We start from the raw sequence: 23,760 nt of genomic DNA, 5'->3' as shown, positions 1-23,760 counted from the left end.
GAAATGACTTGGTTTTAAAACCACCATCTTAGAAGCACTTTGGTACAAAAAAAAAATGCACTTAAAAATTGGCTTGGTACACATCACATGACAGGTTTTTAATAACAAATCCTAAAATATGCAGTAGACAGATTAACTAGTTCACTAGCAGCATGTGTGGTATCAGCTACTAAGAGTGTTATGCAATCAGAGCAAGAAAAACTATGTTGAAAATATCCACTAGCAGCGATCGACGCTAATACATACAAAAAAATACAAGCTGATCATAACTACACAAAAACCAAGTTAATTCGGCGTTATAAACTGGTTACTAACGTCGGCAAATTAGTCTTTTAGCATCTAGCTTTCAATATATTTGATATCTATGCTTCCAGTGGCCAGTTCCTTCTTGCTCGAACAGCACGATACGTGTCTGACATCTAAAGTCCGGAGTATGAATTACAGCTACTGTACACAATGTACATAACGGCCAGTAGAGCTGAACATTTGTTGAATATTTGTTTCATGACATGCTAAAAATTTGTTTCAGAGTCCATTGCTGGTATTTCATGTTTTTCTCAACTATTTCTACTGTGCATACGTTTTATTTTTTTGTCCACTTACATTTTAGTCTCTGACTAAAACACTGAACTCGGGGGGGGGGGACGACAGAAAAATCACATTGTTTGATTTTTAAAGACTTTATTTCCAAATTACAGTGGAAAGTAAGAATTGGTCATTTACAAACAAGCAAGATTTCTGGCTGTCAAAGAGGTTTAACGAGGCTGCACTCGTTACCTGTATTAATGGCACCTGTTTTAACTCATTATCGGTACAAAAGACACCTGTCCACAACTTCAGTCAGTCACACTCCAAACTCCACTATGGCCAAGATCAAAGAGCTGCCGAAGGACACCAGAGACAAAATTGTAGACCTGCACCAGGCTGGGAAGACTGAATCTGCAGTAGGTAAAACGCTTGGTGTAAAGAAATCAACTGTGGGAGCAATTATTAGAAAATGGAAGACATACAAGACCACTGATAATCTCCCTCGATCTGGGGCTCCATGCAAGATCTCACCCCATGGCGTCAAAATGATAACAACAGTGAGCATAAATCCCAGAACCACACGGAGGGACCTAGTGAATGACCTACAGAGGGACCACAGTAACAAAGGCTACTATCAGTAACACAATGCGCCGCCAGGGACTCAAATCCTGCACTGCCAGACATGTCCCCTGCTGAAGAAAGTACACATGCAGGCCCGTCTACGGTTAGCTAGAGAGCATTTGGATGAACCAGAAGAGGACTGGGAAAATGTGTTATGGTCAGATGAAACCAAAATAGAACTTTTTGGTAGTAACACAGGTTCTTGTGTTTGGAGGAGAAAGAATAGTGAATTGCATCCGAAGAACACCATACCCACTGTGAAGCATGGGGGTGGAAACATCATGCTTTGGGGCTGTTTTTCTACAAAGGGACCAGAACGCCTGATCTGTGTAAAGGAAAGAATGAACGGGGCCATGTATCAAGAGATTTTGAGTGAAAATCTCCTTCCATCAGCAAGGGCACTGAAGATGAGACTTTCAGCATGACAATGATCCCAAACACACAGCCAGGGCAACAAAGGAGTGGCTTCGTAAGAAGCACTTCAAGGTCCTGGAGTGGTCTAGCCAGTCTGCAGATCTCAACCCCATAGAAAATCTGTGGAGGGAGTTGAAAGTCCGTGTTGCCCAACGACAGCCCCAAAACATCACTGCTCTAGAGGAGATCTGCATGGAGGACTGTGCCAAAATACCAGCAACAGTGTGTGAAAAGTTACAGAAAACGTTTGGCCTCCGTAATTGCCAACAAAAGGTGTATAACAAAGTATTGAGATGAACTTTTGGTATTGACCCAATAATTTTTCCCCATGGTTTGCAAATAAGTTCTTTAAAAATCAAACAATGTGATTTTCTGGGTTTTTTTTCTCCACATATTGTCTCTCATGGTTGAGGTTTACCCAAGTTGACAATTACAGGCCCCTCTAATATTTTCAAGTGGGAGAACTTGCACAATTAGTGGTTGACTAAATACTTATTTGCCCCACTGTAATAGTAATTGCTGTTTACACTGTATATTTAGTCAAACATATTTTTGTTTTGAGCTTTGCTCTGGCCCTCAATGATACCAGAATCTTTCCTGTGAAGGTTGAGCGCAGAAAAAAAAAGGATGAGAAAGCGTCTGTGGTGTGTGTGGTGGAAAGAATCATGTTCAATAAACTGAGAAAAAAAAATTGATTTTTTTTTTTTTTTTTTTTTAATCGTGGAGAAAAACGTAAATAAAACCAGCACTCCCAGGCAATGGCCACTTGAAGTAGAAAGAGACATTTTATCAATGCCAGTAATATTTTAGCCAATTAAAGGAGAGCATCCCAGATTTTTAAAAAAAATTGCTCGTGACATAAATACTCATTTCATGCCTATATAGTGAAATAAATAAGAGAATAACTGTTTACACGTGAGTCATCACTTTAATCGTTTTTCTTATACATATATAGATTTTGCTTGAAAAAATGCATAAAGAAATGGGGAAATTTTAGCTGTAGGAACAGGACAGATGGTGGTATAGACAATAATCCACCAGATGTTCCTTCTCACTCTTGAAATACCAGTCATTCGTCAAATGATAGCTTATTTCTACATATAAAAGTGAAGTGAATGCAACTTAAAGAATAACGTAGATCATATTTAGAACATACAGCCAAAAAAGGTGTGTTAGCCATCATATTACCTCATCACATTCACACTTTCTTTTTTTATAAAACAGACTGCTTGACAAAATAACGGGATGTTGATGCTAGGCACTAGATGACCCAACTTCGGTTGCACTTGTGGAGTCATTGTACAAAATGTTGGAAAAGGACATGTCAGATTGGCTTCTGTGCTCTATACTCTATGAAAAAAAACAGATTAAAAAAATTAACAGTCGTTCATTGAATCCAATTACAGTATTATCATCAAATCACTTACATCTCTTCTGGAGTCAAAAGGGTTAAACACAGAGTTTTGACTGTTCACGTTGTCACTCGTCTCATGTGAGCTGCTCCTGGAAAAAGTGTTCGATAATTAAGAGAATCCATATTTTCATGTACGTGTATTAATGTACATGTTTAAGTCATGCTGTATTACTTAGCACAGTGCTTCCAGTTCAGTCTAATGAGGTAAATGAAGATGACGACTCCAGCGAGTAGCGTAAGACCCACGGCGAGGCCCACAGATAACATATCTGTAGAAACATGCAAAACAGTGTACAAATATTTTGCATTTGCATCTTATTGTCAGGTGCGTCTTAAGCGCATTTTCCCCTAATTGTATTACATTTGGGTATTGTGGCTAATAGTCAGGGGCGCTCTATAATGTGGAATTTACAGTGGGCATCTACATATATATGTTTGATTACTGTATACATTAGTAAATATAGCGTATCTACGTGCTATATTATTTGAGCATGTCATTATTAACAAATTAATAACTAACTTTAATGCCACAAATTCTTCAATGCACTGTTAAAGCGCTTATATAAAACATTGCATAACACATTTCACAGATCCCTATTTTGTCCAAATTACTTCCACATCAAATACCAGACTATTTCCGTCACATGGACCAATTTTTGTTGGTGGTTGCAAGCATGCTCGAGGAATGAGCTTCAGGTTGGTTAATAATAATAATAATTTTCTTTCCTGTCTACTAGAATTCCGATCCAAATAATATCCTCTGAAGTACTATGAAGTAAGTTGTTGACTGTTCCCAAACCTGTTTGACTTGTGCATCTCGTAAACCATGGAATGCCTAGTGGATGTTATGCAAGTACGTTACAAGCATTTGCTCAGATGACTACATTCTTTTTAAACTGAGCATCATTAGTGAGCTTGTTTGATGAACTAAACCCGAAATGTATCATACTGTATATATAACTGCATTAAAAAGTACATTTGCAAAAGGAAATCGTAGTTGTCCAGCCTTTTGTTGTAAAACTAAAGCACATAAAATAGTGCTGCAACGATTAATCGATTAACTCGAGTAATTCGATTAGAAAAAAAGCTTCGAATCAAATTTCGCTGCTTCGAGTATTTGTTTAATTAGAAGTGGAAATATAATGGTTGGTTTGGAAGTGTTTGCATCTAGTTTTATTGATTTGGGTGGATACACTGCTCTCTACTGGCAACAGTGAATATGACATAATTTTTTTTTTTTTTTTTGCACTCTTGGTCCTCCATAAATTATTCGTGTCATTTCCTGGTAATTTTTGGTCACTTCCTATTAATTTGGGGACATTATTGAGTCACATGGCTGAATCCAGCTGCTCACTGTTAAGACCAACATCACATAAGTATAAGTTTGAGCTATTATGGTTTTTTTTTGTTTTGTTTTTTAATGCATTCGCAATTTAGTTTATAGGTAAATTTAGCTGGGGTTTTTTGTGGAAACGTGTTCGAACGATTTGTTAAGAGGGTTGTAAAAAACAAAATAGTTCTTTATAGCAACATAAGATAGCTGATTTTTGCTATGCAAGTTAGCCAATTCTTCTTTTGTTGTACTTAGAGCCTCATTTATTTTTTAATAGTGTTGGGTGCTGTGTCACCAGTAGGTGAATGGCGAGATAGTGTAAAGCGCTTTGAGCGCCTTGAAAGGTGGAAAAGCGCTATATAAGTATAACACCATTTACCATTTACCATTTGAGGCTAAACTCAGATATTTTTATTTTTAAATGAAAGTGCTATTCTGCATAGCTTGAAGAAAAACTCGGAAATTTTATTTTGTATTCGCATTTAATGTCCTTTTGAAAGTGCAATATTAGCAAGCCTTTATTTTACATTTCCTAAAATTTATTCTACAGTGTTCAAATGTTCTTAATCCGAGTAGTTGATAGATTAATAGACTATTAAAATAGTCGATAGCTGCAGCCCTAGATACAAGTAATGTGACAATTATCAATTAATCGTAAATTAACTATAGTGGTACCTCTATTTACGAATGTCGCTATATACGGAATTTTCAGGTTATGACATGCCTCAATGGGAAAATGTTGCCTCTTATTATGAAAGAAATTTCAGGTTACACAAGGCAAAAATACAGATGGCTATTGCCTAGAATTTTCCCAGCATCCAATTGGCTAAAAGGGACCTCTACTGTACGTGTATGTGTGTATCCCCGTGTCCTCTTCATTCGCCCCTTCAGGCGGTGTGAGGTGTTCTGACAGTTTTATGTGGGTGTATGAACTTTTCTTCTTTATTCTTTGTTTTTTGCATTATGTACAACTCTCATTATGTTTAATGTGCAATAATCTAATTGTAACATGAATTTGTTCCATGTTTTGATGCATTTTTATGCTTTATAAAAGATTTATGTCTGGATTTTGGGGGTCTTGGGACAGATTAAGGCATTTAAATTAAAAATACGTCTCTACATACTTAATTTTCAGTTCACGAAACTACTTCCAGAACCATTCAACCTCGTAAGTAGAGGTACCACTGTAATAAAATCATGCAACTACACACGTGAACGCATGCACATAGTACACACACAGTACATCTATCCTGTTAAGCAAGTTACCACTGTTATCATCAATGGTGGGCTCAGAGTGGCAGGGTCCATGAAGCACGGTGATGTCATCTAGGGCAACGTCCCCTTGTTCAATCTTCCCCCTCTCATACACAAACATAAACTGGGGCACAATACAACAATTGCATTAGTAAAACGCACAATTCCTAATGTTGTTTGGGAATATACACTCAATGGCCATTTCATTAGTGTCTATGAAATGAAAGTTCCGAATGCAACTACGGTTCTATAAATCCCTTCGACCGCCAGGACATTCTGTCACTCAGATTTGTCATGCTAACGCGGTTTTGTAGAGATTGGACTAGTGCCATGTCTACACCTAGCAGGTTGTTTTTTTTTTTTTAAACCGAGGATCCTGCCCCACAACGTCGGGAAAAATAATTACGTCCACACCTGCACGTTTGTTTAAAAAAAAAAAAAAAAAAAAAAACTTCCACTTTCCACCGCCACCCACATTAACCCTTTAAGGTCTGGGCCTATTTTGTCTGATTTTGCATGCCCTTGAAGTTGCCTTTATATTTCAAAGACAGAATTGTTTACGATGGCCTGGTTTGGTCCCTTTTTTTGTGACACCTTGAACTTCATGTCCAAACTGTTGTTTCCTTCACTGACCAATTATAAATCATAATTTTGGGCCCAAAAAGACCAAAAATTCCAAAATTGTTTTGTCAAAATTTTTAATATTGATGTCCAATTGACAACCAAACATGCGTAACGAACCGTTTTGAAACTTTGTAATATTTATTCAACATGTTAGGATGAACATTCAACCCAAAAAATTTAGAATAAATAGTCTTTTATTTGACAATTCAACATAAACAACAGGTATAGCCATTGGCGTTTTTTGCATTTATACATGCTCTAGTCAAAACAGGTTATATACAGCAGACCAAACAGTGAAGAACAGTGAAAAAATATACCATCTAACACAAAAAGTGTTTAGAGGCCATCTCTTTATGAGTTTAGGTATTGCGGCCCATCACCTGATGAAAACTATGTACACACAATCAAGCTTCTTGAACACACATTTATATACACAAATTGAGAAGACTGATTGTGGGGGGAAAAAATATATATATATAACATTGGGGAAAAAAGTATTTTCAAAAATATTTACAATAAACAAGTTAAATTTTTTTCAGGCATGCCACTCCGAAAAGCAGTTTCGTCCTGGAATTAGACACAGGGCTACATCACAGCCCACACTTCCATGGGGTGTCGGTCCTCTTTCCACCCTTCCATTTTCATTTCACTTTACTTTCATTGTCACTATAAATGTACATGAAACAAAAGTCAGTATTTATGAAAATAATAAAGTATAAAATAAAAATATATACAGCAATAAATAATAATGGAAATCTATATGTATGACAATAGAAAGAATACCGTAGCTGAATATGTGCTACATCCCTAATCTTCATATAGAAAGAAGACCACAAATTATACTTTGATCTGATATGCACATTTTATTATTACATACACAAACACGCACTTATATTGCATCAAAATTAACTTTGTCTTGCAATATCAAAAGAAACTTTTACAGCATTAAAAAAAAAAAAAAAAAAAAAAAAAAAAAGCGAGTTGGCTTACCTCTGCTCGTCGATGGCGTCACCCACGTCTTCAAATCCGTCACTATCTTCACTCGAGGACTCTTCCGAAGAAGACGATGATGACGAATTTGGACCACCCTCTTCCTCAAGTTGATCAAAAAGCACAATTGCTTGCGCTAAATGTAGTTTTCCGTTCATCCTCAAAGTCACACAAAGTCGCTCGCTCGCTTGCTTGATTCAAACGGCCGTCGCTCCCCCCTCGCTGCTTCAGAACACTCCTGCCTCTCGTTCGGTGGAACCTCGCACGGCAGTTATATTTATAAAAAAAAAAAAAAAAACGCATTTTGTGCTTCCACTGTGACTTCGAAAGGGTTCGTTTGATTTGTGTTTTTTTCATGGAGCTTCCGTTTTGAAAAAGGACAAGAAATGATGGAATTATAGACATAAACAAATGATCCATGCAGCGTTTTAATGTTTTTTGAGAGGACAATAAAACTATAAAACTTAAATGACAATATCTCACGTTTTAGGTGGTCGATTGACTTCAAATAACAACGAGAGTAAACCGCAACTTCCGCACTTTAAAACGAGACCAACCAACGGCATGTGGGTGACGTAATTAAAACGCGAGGGTGCTTCAAAGACGACGTGCGCTGAGGACGCGCCGGCGCGTCCTTCGACTCTCAAGGGTTAATTCATTAAGTACATTCATAACAGTGCGCGAAAAATAATTGTCCATAATACCCCCATTCTTCGAATGGGTTGTCTTTGTAAATAAAAAAAATGGAAGAAAAAAAGCACCTGTCTAATTTACTTCAAATGTAAACATTGGTCTCAAGTGGTGACGTACAGTTAAAGTTTGTCGCAGCCATGGACGTTTCCACATGATGGCGCCACAAATGCAGAATTTGCCCTTCTTCACTTTGCCTGGTGTTCTTAAGAACCCTTGTTTAAATGTGCGTGTGGATAACAGGCCTAACCGTGGAAAAAGCTCTTCTTTTTGCCAAATACCCTGCAACGTATAGACATGGTGTAGGGTTGCTAACAGTCCTAGATTGCACGGGATATCCTGGAATTCAGGAAGTTCTGATTCATACTGCCGGCGTCGTTACCAATCCAAACTTAAAACCACGACCCATAGCGGGCCTTTGAGAACCGGGTTGGAAACCACTGCGCTACGGCACAGTTGTCAAACCAATTCCACCTATTAGGTCCTGGTTTTTTGTTCCAACGTAAAAGGCACAGACAGTATGACCAACAAAGTTTTTGCTGAAACAACCCGAACTGACTGCAATCAACTGATTACATTTGTAAGAGAACAGATTGGTGAAAAGGTGTCTTCTTAGGGACCGTTTACATGGTGACTCTCCGAGAATACGAAAAATTTCAAATTTGCATTTATATAGCTCAGTCTCCATTCGAACAGTGTCGTAATTCCACGTGAAAATGATGTAGTATTCATGCCAGGCCCTGGGGGGCAGTGCAGATTTACAAGGCGACAGCCAATGATGCACTTTGACGAAACCCTAACCCTAACTAGACTCCTTGGCCTTCGACGTTATTGGCCCTAATCCCAGAGGTCACTGGGGCTACCCTAAACCCTAACCCTAACCCTAAACCCTTTTGCCTTTGCCTAACCTTAACCGCAAACTGCCCTTTGTTTGTATATCCATGCCCTTAATTTATACACTAACCCAAACTAGACTATGACCTTTGCCCTTTTTGGCGGTTATTGGCCCTAACCCCAAAGGTCACTGGGGCTTTTTACCCTTTTGACCTTTGCCTAACCTTAACCACAAACTGCCCTTTGTTTGTATATCCATACCCTTAACTTATACACTAACCCTAACTAGACTCTGTGACCTGTGCCCTTTTTGATGGTCATTGGCCCTATTCTTAAAGGTCACTGGAGATTTTTGCCCTTTTTAACCTTTACCTAATCTTAACCGCAGACTCCCTGACCTTTGACCTTCTCCTGACCTTGAACAGCGATCTGATCTTTGACCCTTTGTCGTTTCTTTGCCCTAAGCCCAAAGGTCACTTGGGCTTTTTGCTCTTTTGACCTATGCTTGTCCTTCTTAGTCTGCCCAATTAGGCCCAATGTGACGTGTGCGAGTGCTGACGTTATCGGCGTGGGAGCTTTCCATTAATATGGATGCAGAGCAAGCCCCCGAGAGCCACTGCAATCGGATCCTTCCACTTTGGAGCCCGGATTCAGTGGTTTGCGTCATTGCTTTCCGTTTTCGCTGACACCATGTGAAGGCGAGGCCATTCCACAACACAGTCATTGCATCTTGGTGTCACAGAGTCACCATGTAAACTTTCCCTAAGAGGGTTGGAATGAAAATTTGCACCCACTAGGCCAGTGGTTCTTAACCCGGGTTCGATCGAACCCCTGGGGTTCGGTGAAGGTTAAGGCACGCAGGCCCTATTATTGGATGCTGACTGTTTGAGACCAGGTTTTGGACTGATTAGTCCCCAATTTACAGGCTTTATTCCAATTCTTTTAACTGCTAGTAGTCTTTCTAATGGGAGGAGAAACTGGTTTGTTAAGTGGAAGGTTGACTCTCACTTGGTATGAGGAAGTACAACAGACCTACGAGTAACGTGCACTGTGTTTACATTTCAAACAACATTTGCGTCACTTTTTACTCCATTAAAATAGTATATGAGGCAAGGATGTGATAGAATGTCAACATGAAAACAAAAATTGAAGCAGTATTAAATGAATCGAATTTAATTTCATTTTCCAATGTGAAAAGCAAATACACGTGTTTGATTTGTGACAAGTTTCATGTTTTAAAAAAAAAAAAAAATTAACAATGACTTTGTCTACAAATTTGGTGATAATTTTGTGCAGGGTTTTTCATTAAATTTGATATAATTTGAGATGTAAACATGACAGAAACTGCACGGTCAAGGTTAATGCACCCAAGCAGGTTTAATGTTGACCAATATAAGATATATTTTTCCAAATTTGAATGAAAAATTCTAAGATATGCGCATTGGGCCAGTCTTTGCTGCAGGCATAAAGATAAAACATTTTGGCCTGTTTAACAACATACTGTCCAAATGAGAAGAAATTTGAATGGAAATTCACTCATTTTAGCTTGCTAGCTATATCGATTTTTCAATTCGAAAAAAAAAAATTCTAAAGGATTCGCTTGATTCTCATTTGTTAAGAACCACTGCACTAGGCCCTTTGTGGAATCACTTTTGACACCTGTATGCTAACAAATCATTCAATGCTTTCAGCACCGCCTTCTGGTAGTCAGCAGGGATGAAATACAACCTCACGACAACAACAGACATGCCGGATTACTTAGCATCGCTTACTGATGGCAAGGCAAGGCAAATTTATTTATATAGCACAATTCAACACAAGGCAATTCAAAGTGCTTTACATCACATGAAAACCATAAAAATCACATTTAAATCAACACAACGTAAAAACCAAGACAAAAGATCGCATTTAATCACAGAATAAAAATAAATAAATGAAAATAAAACAAAAATAGAAATAAAGCCAAAACTACTACTAATAATAATCATTGAAATCAGCAATGGAGATATGCACAAGAGGAATAGAAGGCAGGTAGATTGAAATATATAGACAGTTATGGATATGCAGTGCTAAACAAAAGCGTTTTTAGCCCTGATTTAAAGGAGCTAACGGTTTGAGCATACTTCAGACGTTCGGGTAACTTGTTCCAGAGGTGAGGAGCATAATAACTAAATGCTGCCTCACCCTGCTTGGTTCTGGTTCTTGGAACATGCAGAAGACCCGTTCCAGACGACCTTAGGGGTCTAGATGTCTCATAGGAATCTAACAAGTCAAGCATGTATTTTGGTCCAAGGCCATTAAGTGTTTTGTAGACGAGCAGTAGTATTTTATAGTCTATCCTTTGACTCACTGGAAGCCAGTGTAGCGATTTCAAAACCGGTGTAATGTGGTCCAGCTTCCTTGTATTTGTGAGGACTCTGGCTGCAGCATTCTGTACTAGCTGCAGCTTCCTGACTGATTTTTTATCAAGACCTGTAAATATACCGTTGCAGTAGTCCAATCTGCTGAAAACGAATGCATGCATAAGTTTTTCCATGTCTTGTTGAGTCAGAAGCCCCTTAATTCTGGTTATATTTTTTAGGTGGTAATAAGCGGATTTAGTGACGGACTTTAGATGGCTATCAAATTTTAGGTCTGAGTCAATAATTACGCCAAGGTTTCTGACTTGATTTGTAGCTGTAAGTGACATTGTGCTAAGTTGGCTGCTTATCTTTGACCTTTCCTTTTTTGGCCCAAAAATGATCACCTCTGTTTTCTCCACATTTAACTGGAGAAAATTCTGGCACATCCATTCATTGATTTGATGAATGCATTTACTCAGGGAGACTAAGGGACTATAATCATGTGGGGACACAGAAATATACAGTTGTGTGTCATCTGCATAGGCGTGATAGGAGATGTCATACTGTTCCATTATCTGAGCTAACGGAAGCATATAGATGTTAAATAAGAGTGGTCCAAGAATTGACCCTTGAGGGACTCCACACGTGAATTTGGTTCGTTCTGACTGATAATTTCCGATTGACACAAAGAAATCCCTATCATATAAATAGGATGTGAACCACTGAAGAATAGTGTCAGTAAGCCCTACCCACTGTTCCAATCTGCTGAGTAGTATGTTGTGATCAACCGTGTCAAATGCGGCGCTGAGATCCAATAGTAGCAGAACAGATGATTTGCCTGCATCGGTATTCTGACGAATATCATTTAGGACTTTGATAAGCACGGTCTCGGTGCTGTGTTGTGGCCGAAATCCAGACTGAAATGAGTCAAAAAGATTGTTTTGGATCATAAAAGTCTGGATCTGTTCAAACACAACCCTTTCGATAATTTTCCCCAGGAATGTCAGATTTGATATTGGCCTGTAATTACTAATGGTTGAGGCATCCAGATTAGGTTTTTTTAGGAGAGGTTTTATTACTGAAGTTTTTAAAGTCTGAGGAAACTCTCCTGTTTGGAGGGAAGTATTTATAATCTGAAGTATGTCTGGGGCTATGCAATGAAAAACAGTTTTGAAAAAGTTTGAAGGAAGGATGTCAAGGCAGCATGTTGTGGGCTTTAGTTTCGACACAATTTCTGTTAAAGTGGCATAGTCCAAGAGGCTAAACTGTCTAAGATTGACGTGGGGGACATGTTGGGAGGCATTTAGTGTAACATTTGTTAATCCGGAGTTGCACACAGTCTGTCTAATCATTAGTACTTTGTGTGTAAAAAATGCTGCGAAATTATTACAGGACACCTCAGATGCCAATTCCTGAGGTATTGATGCTTGTGGGTTTGTCAGTTTGTCAACAACAGAAAATAGTGTGCGAGTATTGTTGGTGTTTCTACTAATGATCTCTGAAAAATATGATTGTCTAGCATTTTTCAGTTCCTGGTTGTATTTGCGAAGACTCTCTTTGTAGATATCATAAAAAACTAGGAGTTTGTTTTTTCGCCATCTGCGTTCTGCTCGTCTACAAACTTGCTTTTGTTTTATAGCTAGTATGGCATTTCTCCAGGGTGACCTCTTCTTTCTTGACAAAGTTTTTGTCTTAATCGGGGCAATAGTGTCCATTACAGTCATCACACCGGAACTGAAACTATTTACAAGTTCTTCCACTGGAGCTATTGTAGGGGTTAATAATGAGGCATAGGCCTGTGTGAATAACGCACATGTGTTATCACTTATGTAACGCTTCCTAATAAACTCTGTTTCCCTTTTCAGAGGATGGACAGGGGTGGTCATTTTAAACATAATGCTGTAGTGATCAGACAGAGCAACATCATTCACTGTGACCTCAGAGATGTTAAGACCTTTGGATATTATTAAGTCCAGTATGTGCCCTCTGTTATGTGTTGGAACTGTGACATGCTGAGATAAACCAAATGTATCCAAAATATTTAAAAGCTCTCTAGCACATCTTTCTTCAGGATTATCAACATGAATGTTAAAGTCACCCACTAAAACAACACAATCAAAGTCCATGCACACAGAAGACAGTATTTTGGTAAACTCATCAAAAAACATTGTGTTATACTTCGGTGGTCTGTAAATTGTTACCAAGGCAGCTCTGCAAGGGCTTTTTAGCTGAATGACAATATACTCAAAGGAATCAAACTGACCACATGAAATATTCGTGCATTGAAAACTGTCCCTGATCAGACTGGCAACCCCACCTCCTTTCTTATGGGTTCTTGGCGCACTAAAGAAATTGAAGTTTGCGGGGGTTGCCTCGATCAGAACTGTCGAACTCTTATCTTGATCTAACCAAGTTTCTGTTAGGAACAACATGTCAAGGTTATGTTTGCAGATAAAATCATTAATTAAGAAAGATTTGCCAGCTAAAGATCTAATATTTAGCAGAGCCAATTGGAGATGCCAGACTGGATTCACTGGTGAGCTTTGGGAATGACATACTATGGTTAACAGGTTGGCAGAATTTATTGAACGTTTTTTATTTCTCACCAGTCTAGCCCTTTTTTTGTTGTTTATCACCACTGGGATTGTTGAGCATACATACTGTACTCCATAAGGCCCCGGCTTTTGCTGGGACAGAAAAGTCTTTGTAATGTTGTCACAGCCTGGACCCGGTGCACATCATATTGGTGTCGCAAACATGGCTTCCTCCATAGAAGGATAATACCGTGTAGTTCCAGAGTTGTAGTGCTTTGGCTTTGCCCCGAGAGAATTCCAGTGGAGGCTGGTTGGTTTGTTGCCATCTTCCCCTGGCACCTGTCGGGTGTGGCAGGTACAGGGTGGAAGCGAAGACATGAACTTGAGGAGATCAAGAGACTGGTTAACCTTGCTATCTAGACCCATGGAGTCCCAATCAGGTTGACTCATTATTCCATCCAAACTAAGTCGTCGGCGGGGTGGCTTCGGGGACTGTGGGGATTTAGGCCTTGATGAGGCCTTAGCCTGACTGAGTCGGCGGAGTGGTGGCGTCTTGGAGTGTGAGGATTTGGTGCTGGATGGGGCCTTATCCTGGAGTCGGCGGCGTGGTGGCGTCTTGGAGTGTGAGGATTTGGGGCTGGATGGGGCCTTAGCCTGGAGTCGGCGGCATGGTGGCGTCTTGGAGTGCGAGGATTTGGTGCTGGATGGGGCCTCGACAGCAGAGGATTGCACGGTCGGGTCGTTCTCCTCCTGTTGAGCTGATGGAGCCACTTCTTGAGTCTCGTCTGAAGGGGGTCGATCACCTGCTACCAGGGTCTCCTTCCGTTGAAGCAGTGGAGCCTCAGCAGATGAGGGTTGGTCACAGCCTGGCGGGGCTAGCTTAGTCACTTCCCCTTCAGCGACTATCGGCTCCATTTTTGGAGGAGAGATTGATCCTGCGTGCACACTGTCTGATTCAGCACTCATCCCAGCCACCATGTTTATCCGATGTTTTGGGACAGCTTGCCTCCTTTCCTCGAGATAAGCAGACTGTCTGTGCCTCAAGAGATAAAACATGCTGCTGCTTAGTAACCGCACTCCTGACTTATTTAGGTGAAGGCCATCGTTCTTAAAGAGGTGCCTGCGCCCTGAAAATATGTTGAAATTGTCAATGAAGTACATCGATTGTCCAGCGCATGTTGCTTTGAGCCATTTGTTAAGCATCATCACTCTGCTGAAACTTTCATCCCCCAGCCTGGGCGCGGGTATGGGTCCACTGAAAAACACCTCAGTATTTAAAGTTCTGACTTTGTTTATCAGTTCAGTGAAGTCTTGCTTTAAAAGCTCTGATTTTTGCTTCGCAATATCGAGGGCTCCTGTGTGTATTATCAGACTAGTGGCTGTTGGATGCTGAGCAGCAATGCTCAAGATATGTTCAGAGATAACAGACACCGTAGCTTTGTTTAAACAACATACTCTGGTATTGTTGCTACAAAAGTGTTTCATCCCATTCACAGCAAAGTCGCCCACTATCAGAGTGCGGGGCCCATTGGGTCGCTTTCTGATATACTCTCGTCTGCAGATTTGTGTTTGGATGCTTGTTTGCTTAAAGACTAACTGTAAGCTAGAGGAAGAAATGTTAATAGGACAAGTTATTATGAATAAGGATGTGGAAATTGGCCAGACCAGCAGTTAGTAGAATGAAGGGACTTGTTGTGATACAAAGAACAGGGAGGATGGTCCGGCTACCTTAGCAGCTAAGCATGATGTTACAGAAACCTACTTCCAAGTGTCACTCCATCACTTGTGTTCAAATACCTGCTGCACACAGGTCTATAACAACGCAAGAGCGAAGTTTTTCACATGTTTTGCATTGTTTGCTGGTAATAAGTTTGTATTAAATTAGCATTAGGATAAGCTCACACAGCAAACTTCAACTAAAGGCCGAGTTATACTTCCACGTCAGACCTGCGCCGTCAAGGAAGACCCAATTTACGACCCTGCGCCGTAGCCTGACGCGCTCCTATTGATTTTTCAAACCCTAGCGTCAGCCTAGCGTCAGGTCAACGCATATGACGTGGCGGAAATCGACTGTGATTGGTTCGCTCAGACTGTTGTTTCCGGTTCAGCGCGAAATCACCGCCATTGTAAAACATTATTTTTCTACCCGCAAAAAATGGACCAAGCCGACGGGAGTATCATCGAAGAGCAAGTCTCGTCAAGACATTATTATGATTGCCAAATGGCAAGGTCGGCGATTAAAAAAAAAAAAAAAAAAAAAAAAAATGGAAGAACCACCGAGACGTGTGTTCGGAACCGAGTGGCCACACGAAGCGGTGACCCAGTCGGCCAAAAACTGCCAACTTTTTATCAATTAATTTCGTATTTTTGGTTGGTGCACTTAATCATTTATTGTGTACATATGTTTGCTGTGAGTCTGTGACTGATTTACGTGTCACACTTCAAGTATATGAAGAATAAAGCACTGGTTTGGTGTCAAAAGAGTTGTTTTGAGCTTTAATTTTCAATAACAGACAGTTCACACACGATACATCATCGCTGATTGAGAGTGCCTCGGTGCGTTTTATGATAACGTTACAATCAAGGCTCCCAACGCAGTTTGGGAAGTTCCATAGATGCCAAAAATCTGCTATGGCTGGTTGTAGGACACTGCAAACAAATCGGGCTGGAGGGCTTTGCAGACCTTCAACGCAGTGCTCGACGCCAGTTTGAAGCTAGCCGCCACAGCTAGCTGTCTCCACCCGAGTCTAGAACTCTCTGTGCGGCATCAAAAGTCGGCCAGACCACCTCGAAACAGTCTTTTGCGTCGCCTGCCCCTCAACATTCATATTATCCAATGTTGATGAGCAGAAGATTTACATTCTGGCGTTCCATTTTGCATTGTTTATTTTTTCTCCGTTAAACTAGACTAGCGGAAGTCAACAAGCATGCCTCAAAACCGTACAAACATAATGCCACAGCCCTCTAGTGGCTTGGCGGCGAATTACAGAGCAACGCGTTCCCTCACCGCAGAACTATCGAATGCTCATTGACGCTGTAATCACTTCGCCGTCACCGCAACGCAGGAGTATAAACTCAGGCTTAAGAGTGGCATCAAGCAGTCTATTTGAATGAGAATTACTCATTAACTGCCAAACTACTGCTTGTTTGGAAGTGAAGTCCAATGGGTTAACTGTCTCGATAAATCACTTGAATCTTACATTTTTGCATGCGCGTCAAAGCAATAAAAACAAGAATGTCAGAATTATGGCTTGTATCTAGAAAAATACGTAAATCAGGTATCTGTATCTGAAGGCAACTATGACAAAACAATATTCATAATAAATAAATAACTGTACTCTGCGTGCAAAAACCAAAACAACTCAGTAGTAATCAAAACCTGATCCAATTAGACTGAAAATTCTGTAGCTGATGAAGTGTAAACAACTGGAGAAATAATTACCCAGAAAGCGTCGTCATGCTCTACAAACACGCTGGCCTTCAGCCACTTGTCTCCCTTGTTTCCAAACTCGACCCATTTCTGAAAACCCCTCTTGTCACCGCTGTCGTGTGTTTTTCTACAAAATGAGAATTCAAAACCATTATGTGTAAACGCTATAAAAAGTTGGTATGTTTTTATGAATGAGTGGCTACCTGTCATTAATATAGACTCTAAGGGTCCCCACATCAGGACCAAACATGTGGTACCAGAATGTAAGACAATGGCCTATTGTGGCCGGTTGGAGTACGTCGCTGATTAGGAAGGAGGCGTCGCCCCACTGACCCACTGTGCTGTCCACATAGAGATAGTAACCTGATGGAAGAAGGCAAAATTATAAACCCCTACTACATAAAATGCACATGATAACCAACCATGTTACCAACCAAGGGGCTTGTTCGTGGTGTGATCTACGCCCGGTCCCGTGTTTGGGTTCGTAGTGGCTCCCCTGCCACGGAGCCAGTCGTATTGGTCTACTCCTTCGCCTACGTTGCTCCATCTGCACATGTTGAGCTCGAAGTTGCAGGCTTCATGTGGGGGACACTTCGCATCCAACACAGTGACATCATCAAAGGCAATGGTACCCTCCTCGGTGGGACCAGCCTTCACGCCCTCTACCATGAGCTAAAACAAAAAGAAGGGCACTAAAATCATTTGAGTCTGCCTGACCAGTAAGCCGTCTACAACACCTAATATAAATGACGTTAATGTACAGTGGGGCAAATAAAGTATTTAGTCAACCATCGATTGTGCAAGTTCTCCTACTTGAAAAGATTAGAGAGGCCTGTAATTATCAACATGGGTAAACCTCAACCATGAGAGCCAGAATGTGGAAAAAAAACCCTGAAAATCATATTGTTTGATTTTTAAAGAATTTATTTCTAAACTAGAGTGGAAAATAAGTATTTGGTCACCTACAAACAAGCAAGATTTCTGGCTGTCAAAGAGGTCTAACTTCTTATAACGTGGTCTAACGAGGCTCCACTCGTTACCTGTTGGCACCTGTTTTAACTCATTATCGGTATAAAAAACACCTGTCCACAACCCTCAGTCAAGACACCTGTCCACAACCCTCAGTCAGTCACACTCCAAACTCCGCTATGGCCAAGATCAAAGAGCTGTCTAAGGACACCAGAGGCAAAATTGTTGACCTGCACCAGGCTGGGAAGACTGAATCTGCAATAGGTAAAACGTTTGGTGTAAAGAAATCAACTGTGGGTCCATGCAAGATCTCACCCCGTGGCGTCAAAATGATAACAAGAACAGTGAGCAAAAATCCCAGAACCACACGGGGGGACCAAGTGAATGACCTACAGAGAGCTGGAACCACAGTAACAAAGGCTACTATCATTAACACAATGCGCCGCCAGGGACTCAAATCCTGCACTGCCAGACGTGTCCCCCTGCTGAGGCCAGTACACGTCCAGGCCCGTCTGCGGTTCACTAGAGAGCATTTGGATGATCCAGAAGACGACTGTGAGAATCTGTTATGGTCAGATGAAACCAAAATAGAACTTTTTGGTAGAAACACAGGGTCTCGTGTTTGGAGGGAAAAGAATACTAAATTGCAGCCGAAGAACACCATACCCACTGTGAAGCATGGGGGTGGAAAAATCATGCTTTGGGGCTGTTTTTCTGCAAAGGGACCAGGACGACTGATTTGTGTAAAGCAAAGAACGAATGGGGCCATGTATCGAAAGATTTTGAGTGAAAATCTCCTTCCATCAGCAAGGGCATTGAAGATGAGACGTGGCTGGGTCTTTCGGCATGTTGATCCCAAACGACAATGGTCCCAAACACACAGCTAGGGCAACAAAGGAGTGGCTTCGTAAGAAGCATTTCAAGGTCCTGGAGTGGCCGAGCCAGTCTCCAGATCTCAACCCCATAGAAAATCTGTGGAGGGAGTTGAAAGTCCGTGTTGCCCAACGACAGCCCCAAAACATCACTGCTCTAGAGGAGATCTGCATGGAGGAATGGGCCAAAATACCAGCAACAGTGTGTGAAAAGCTTGTGAAGAGTTACAGAAAACGTTTGACCTCCGTTATTGCCAACAAAGGGTACATAACAAAGTATTGAGATGAACTTTTGGTATTGACCAAATACTTATTTTCCATCATGACTTGCAAATAAATTCTTTATAAGTCAAACAATGTGGTTTTCTGGGAATTTTTTCCACATTCTGTCTCTCATGGTTGAGGTTTACCCATGTTGACAATTTCAGGCCTCTCTAATATTTTCAAGTGGGAGAACATGCACAATTAGTGGTTGACTTAATACCTATTTGCTCCACTGTAAAAGTTGCTCTAAGTATTTGAACACCATGCAATTTTGCAAGTTCTCCCACTTTTCATGGTAGGTGCTTGCCCACTGTGAGAGACATTCTAAAGAAAAAAATACAGTAATCATAGTGTATGATTTTTTTTTTTTTAGCTATTTATTCATATTATACTGCTGCAAATAAGTAATTGAACACCTGTCTATTGGCTAGAATTGTGAGCCTCAAAAACCTGTTAGTCTCTTTTAAGAAGTCCAACATATAAGTGGAGTTGGACTTTTTGAGTCTGACCTTTTTGACCTGTTTGAGGCGGTTAGCTGGACCTGTCCACCCCATACAATCAGGAAGACTCCAATTCCTAACATGGTCAAGACCAGAGCTGTCCAAAGACACCAGAGACAGAATTGTAGACCTCTACAAGGCAGGACAGGGTTATGGGGCAATTGCCAAGCAGCTTGGTGAGATAAGATCCACCGTTTGAGGAATTATTCAAAAATGGAAGAAGCTAAACATGGACTGTCAATCTTCCTTGGACTGGGGCTCCATGCAAGATCTACCTCGTAGGGTGTCAATGATCCTAAGAATGGTGAGGAATCAGTCAAGAACTGCACAGACGTAGCTGGTCAATGACCTGAAAGGAGCTGGGGCAACCATTTCCAAGGTTACTGTTGGTAATACATTAAGACGTCATGGTTTAAAAATCATGCATGGCACGCAAGGTTCCCCTGCTAAAACCAGCACATGTCCAAACCTGTTTTAAGTTTGCCAATGACCATTTGGATGTTCCAGAAGAGTCTTGGGAGAAGGTCATGTGGTTATATGAGATCAAAATGGAACTTTTTAGTCTTAATTCCACTAATAGTGTTTGAAGGAAGAAGAATAATGAATACCATCCCAAGAACACCATCCTTACTGTGAAGAATGGGGGTGGTAGCATCATGCTTTAGGAGTATTTTCCTGCTCATGGGACCGGATGACCAGAGATGACCAGAGAGGATGACCAGGGCCATGTATTGTTAGATTTTGGGGATTATCCTTTCCTCAGTTAAAGCATTGGAAATTGGTTATGCCTGGGTCTTTCAACACGACAATGATCCGAAGCAGACAGCCAGAATAACCAAGAAGTGTCTTTGTAAAAAAGCATATTGAGGTTCTGGAAGGGCCTAGCCAGTCACCAGACCCCAAAAGAAAATCTTTGGAGGAAGCTCAAACTCTGTGTTTCTCAGTGACAGTCCAGAAACCTGATTGATCTAGAGAAGATCTGTGTGGAGCAGTGGTGCAAAATCCCTGCTGCAGTGTGTGTAAACCTGGTGAAAAGTTACAGGAAATGTTTGACCTTTGTAATTGTAATCAAATGCTACTGTACCACATATTGACAATCATGTCATCATGTTGAAATACTTATTTGCAGCAGTATAATACATAAATTGTTAGAAAAAAAATACACTTTGAGTTCTTGATTTTTTTAAGATTGTCTCTCACAGTGGACAAGAACCTACAATGAAAATTTCAAACCCACCCATCATTTCTAAGTGGGAGAACTTGCGAAATCGCAGGGTGTTCAAATACCTATTTTCCTCACTGCAAGTCTGTGAATAGTGATTTTCTTAGACCACTTATAATGACGAAAATAATGTTTAAACTAGGGCTGTCAAACGATTAAAAATTTTAATCGAGTTAATCACAGCTTAAAAATGAATTAATTGTAATTCATCGCAATTCAAACCATCTCTAAAATATGCCATATTTTTCTGTAAATTATTGTTGGAATGGAAAGATAAGACAGATATATACATTCAACATACAGTACATAAGTACTTTGTTTATAATAACAATAAATCCACAAGATGGCATTACCATTATTGACCGTCTTTCTGTAAGAGGGATCCACGGATAGAAAGACTTGTAATTCTTAAAGGATAAATGTGAGTTTGTATATTGTGACTAAATATTGCCATCTAGAGTATTTGTTGAGCTTTCAGTAAATGATACTGTAGCAATTTAACTGTTCTGCCCAAATGCATGGTGGGAAGTGGTGCAACCATGACCGTGTGTGGTGGCAACAATTGATATATGGCGGAAAACACTCAGGTGACTTGAAGTTCCGCTCTGAGACCCCCAATTTAGCCAACTTTCAAAATTGTCCGATATGCATGTGTGATACATCATTGGAAAGCTTAAAATCTAAATTTTCTGGGGGAGGAAAAATTTTGAGCAGGAAGGCATTTTAAAAAAATATATATATTTTTTAAACAGTAAAACCCTATCTGTAGGTGAGAGCATGCGAGAACAGAATTACAGACGCCATGACTTTAACGAGATATTATCGCATACTTATCTTGTTTTGATCCAAAAACTCCACGTTTTATGTATCACTGAGTGTCAAGACACAGCTATGAATGGCCAAAGCTGGATTTTTGGGGGTTTTTATGTGTGAAACATGGTAATATAACAAGGGTCGCGATGCAGAAATCGCAGACATCAAGGATTGGTCGAGATTTTCTTTCTCATAGGTTTTCCCTTTTAAACGTTTTTTTCAAAAAAATTTTTGTTTGGGTCGATTATTTCTCATCTAAAATATCGGAGAAAATGCGACAGTGACAAAAAAAAAACAACCATTAAGCGATAGATATGAGGTAGATATCCGTGATCTTTTTACAGACGCTATTTTTTTCATTGTGACATAATTTGTTTAAAAGTTTGAAATATGTGAGTGAATAATTTTTTAAAGTCGTTTTTTTTTTTTTTTTTTTTAAACGAAATATGAGACATCAATTAATGATTCTAAGCTAAAAACGACAGACATTTTGAATAATAAATATAATTAATTACCTTTGTTTAATGGCTGGGTTAAAACAAAAGCGGTTGCGCGACGTCTGTAAACGGGGGTTTTCAGGGTAAAACGGACAAATTAAAAATAGTTCAGGGGCTTCATGCGCCATGAATCTGCTATGGCAGCATATAGACATATTGTTCTATCAAACACAACAGTTGTTTTAGCTTAAAATACAGCAGTTTCTTTTAAAAAGGAGTGCAAGAGCAGAAACTGCTTTTTCAGTCGTCTGTGTTTTCCGCCATATCTTCTCTGTGTTAGGAACAATACAGGGTGTTAAGAAAAAATCAACTCCTGTCTTTCTTCCCATCGTCCTATCCCACAATATTTCTAGTTGTTGTGGGAGGGATGTTAAAGCTTTAGCAAATTTAAAGCACGGTTCCAATGACTGCTTGTGTCTACTCCTTTCACTTGGCGCTGCCTCTTACCTTTGTATTTAAGTAAAACGGCGCCATCATAGGTTGTTTGCGGCAATGCGTGAGTGGGTCGTGCCGAGCATGCATTAATTGCGTGAAATATTTTAACGTGATTAATAGAAAAATTAATTACCGCCCATTAACGCGCTAAATTTGACAGCCCTAGTTTAAACACAAATAAAGACACTAGTTATGGGCGCAGCCATTTTGTGATGTCTGTTATACTCACACCAACACACACAGACTCTAGCAAAAGTGCATGTGATAATGGATATTTATGATGAAACAAGGAAACGCGGGCAGTTTGAGAAACTCAAATTTGTTTTGCTATTATAGCCAATCAAATGTCCGGCGGTCACTTCCTGGAAATATTGGCTATTATTTAGTAAAATAAAATAAAGAAAAATGGAATTCTGTAGGTTTTTTTTTCTCCAATTTATTAACCCTCCGCTAAGATGGACACAATAAAGGTGCAGTATTTCCCTTAAAGTCCGTTCAACCATACAACAGAAAGATTAATTTAAGTTCGGCACAAATTTGTGGAGAAATCTGCTCACCTTGTAGGGTTGAACCGAAGGATGAAGTGCAGCCTGGGCGAACCTCCATAGGTTGCGTTGGTCTCCGGTCTGGGAGAAAATCAGAGCTCGTACCCCGTCTTCACTTTGCTGATAAATGTTCAGTGTTCCCACTCCTTTCCCGTACATGTGATACCACATTTGCATGCAAGCCACTTTTCCTATAAAAACAAAACAAACAAACAAAAAACACTTGTTAGCTGGAAAACAAGTTCATCGGTTTTGAGAGAAGTCTCAAAAACTTACCTGGGGGATACGCAGTTGACAACATAGCCGCGTTTTGACCAGCGATGTCCTGGTTGGAGGATGGCAGATAGTAGTAGTGGCCCACGGGGGTGTTTGTGGTGTGGTCGCTGTCTGGGCCCGTGTTGGGGTTTGGAATGGCACCCGAATGTCTGATCCAGTCTGTGTCATCGTCGCTCTGCTGCTGCCAGTTGCAGTTTCCCTCCTCGAAATCACACACGTCTATGACAAACATTTAATATCAGTTTTTCTACTTGCCGTGTTGTAATGTGAACAGTCGCCATAAATGTATATTAGAAAATAATGAAAAAAAGAATCGCCGCCATGGTACTTTTAAGTACATAAGTACATGTATGTAAGTA

At 40.2% G+C, this 23,760-nt stretch overlaps 1 protein-coding gene across 1 annotated transcript in view; it reads right to left on the bottom strand.

The window, feature by feature from the left end:
* Positions 1–2,483: 2,483 nt before the first annotated feature.
* Positions 2,484–23,760, bottom strand: part of si:ch211-106h4.4 (MAM and LDL-receptor class A domain-containing protein 1) — a 132,606-nt gene continuing 111,329 nt past the window's right edge. The window contains exons 43-51 of the mRNA XM_057857085.1: positions 23,402–23,620; positions 23,138–23,316; positions 17,443–17,680; positions 17,212–17,371; positions 17,021–17,135; positions 5,577–5,688; positions 3,150–3,246; positions 2,991–3,066; positions 2,484–2,913 (exon numbers count right to left, since the gene is read on the bottom strand). Of these exons, the coding sequence (XP_057713068.1) occupies positions 2,818–2,913; positions 2,991–3,066; positions 3,150–3,246; positions 5,577–5,688; positions 17,021–17,135; positions 17,212–17,371; positions 17,443–17,680; positions 23,138–23,316; positions 23,402–23,620 (1,292 nt within the window). The 3' untranslated portion in view covers positions 2,484–2,817. The remainder of the gene's footprint in view (positions 2,914–2,990; positions 3,067–3,149; positions 3,247–5,576; positions 5,689–17,020; positions 17,136–17,211; positions 17,372–17,442; positions 17,681–23,137; positions 23,317–23,401; positions 23,621–23,760) is intronic.

This window comes from Corythoichthys intestinalis, chromosome 14, assembly GCF_030265065.1.
Source record: "Corythoichthys intestinalis isolate RoL2023-P3 chromosome 14, ASM3026506v1, whole genome shotgun sequence".
NCBI lineage: Eukaryota > Metazoa > Chordata > Actinopteri > Syngnathiformes > Syngnathidae > Corythoichthys > Corythoichthys intestinalis.
Note: the sequence above shows the minus strand (reverse complement) of the source record. Positions and strands in the feature narration are given on the sequence as shown.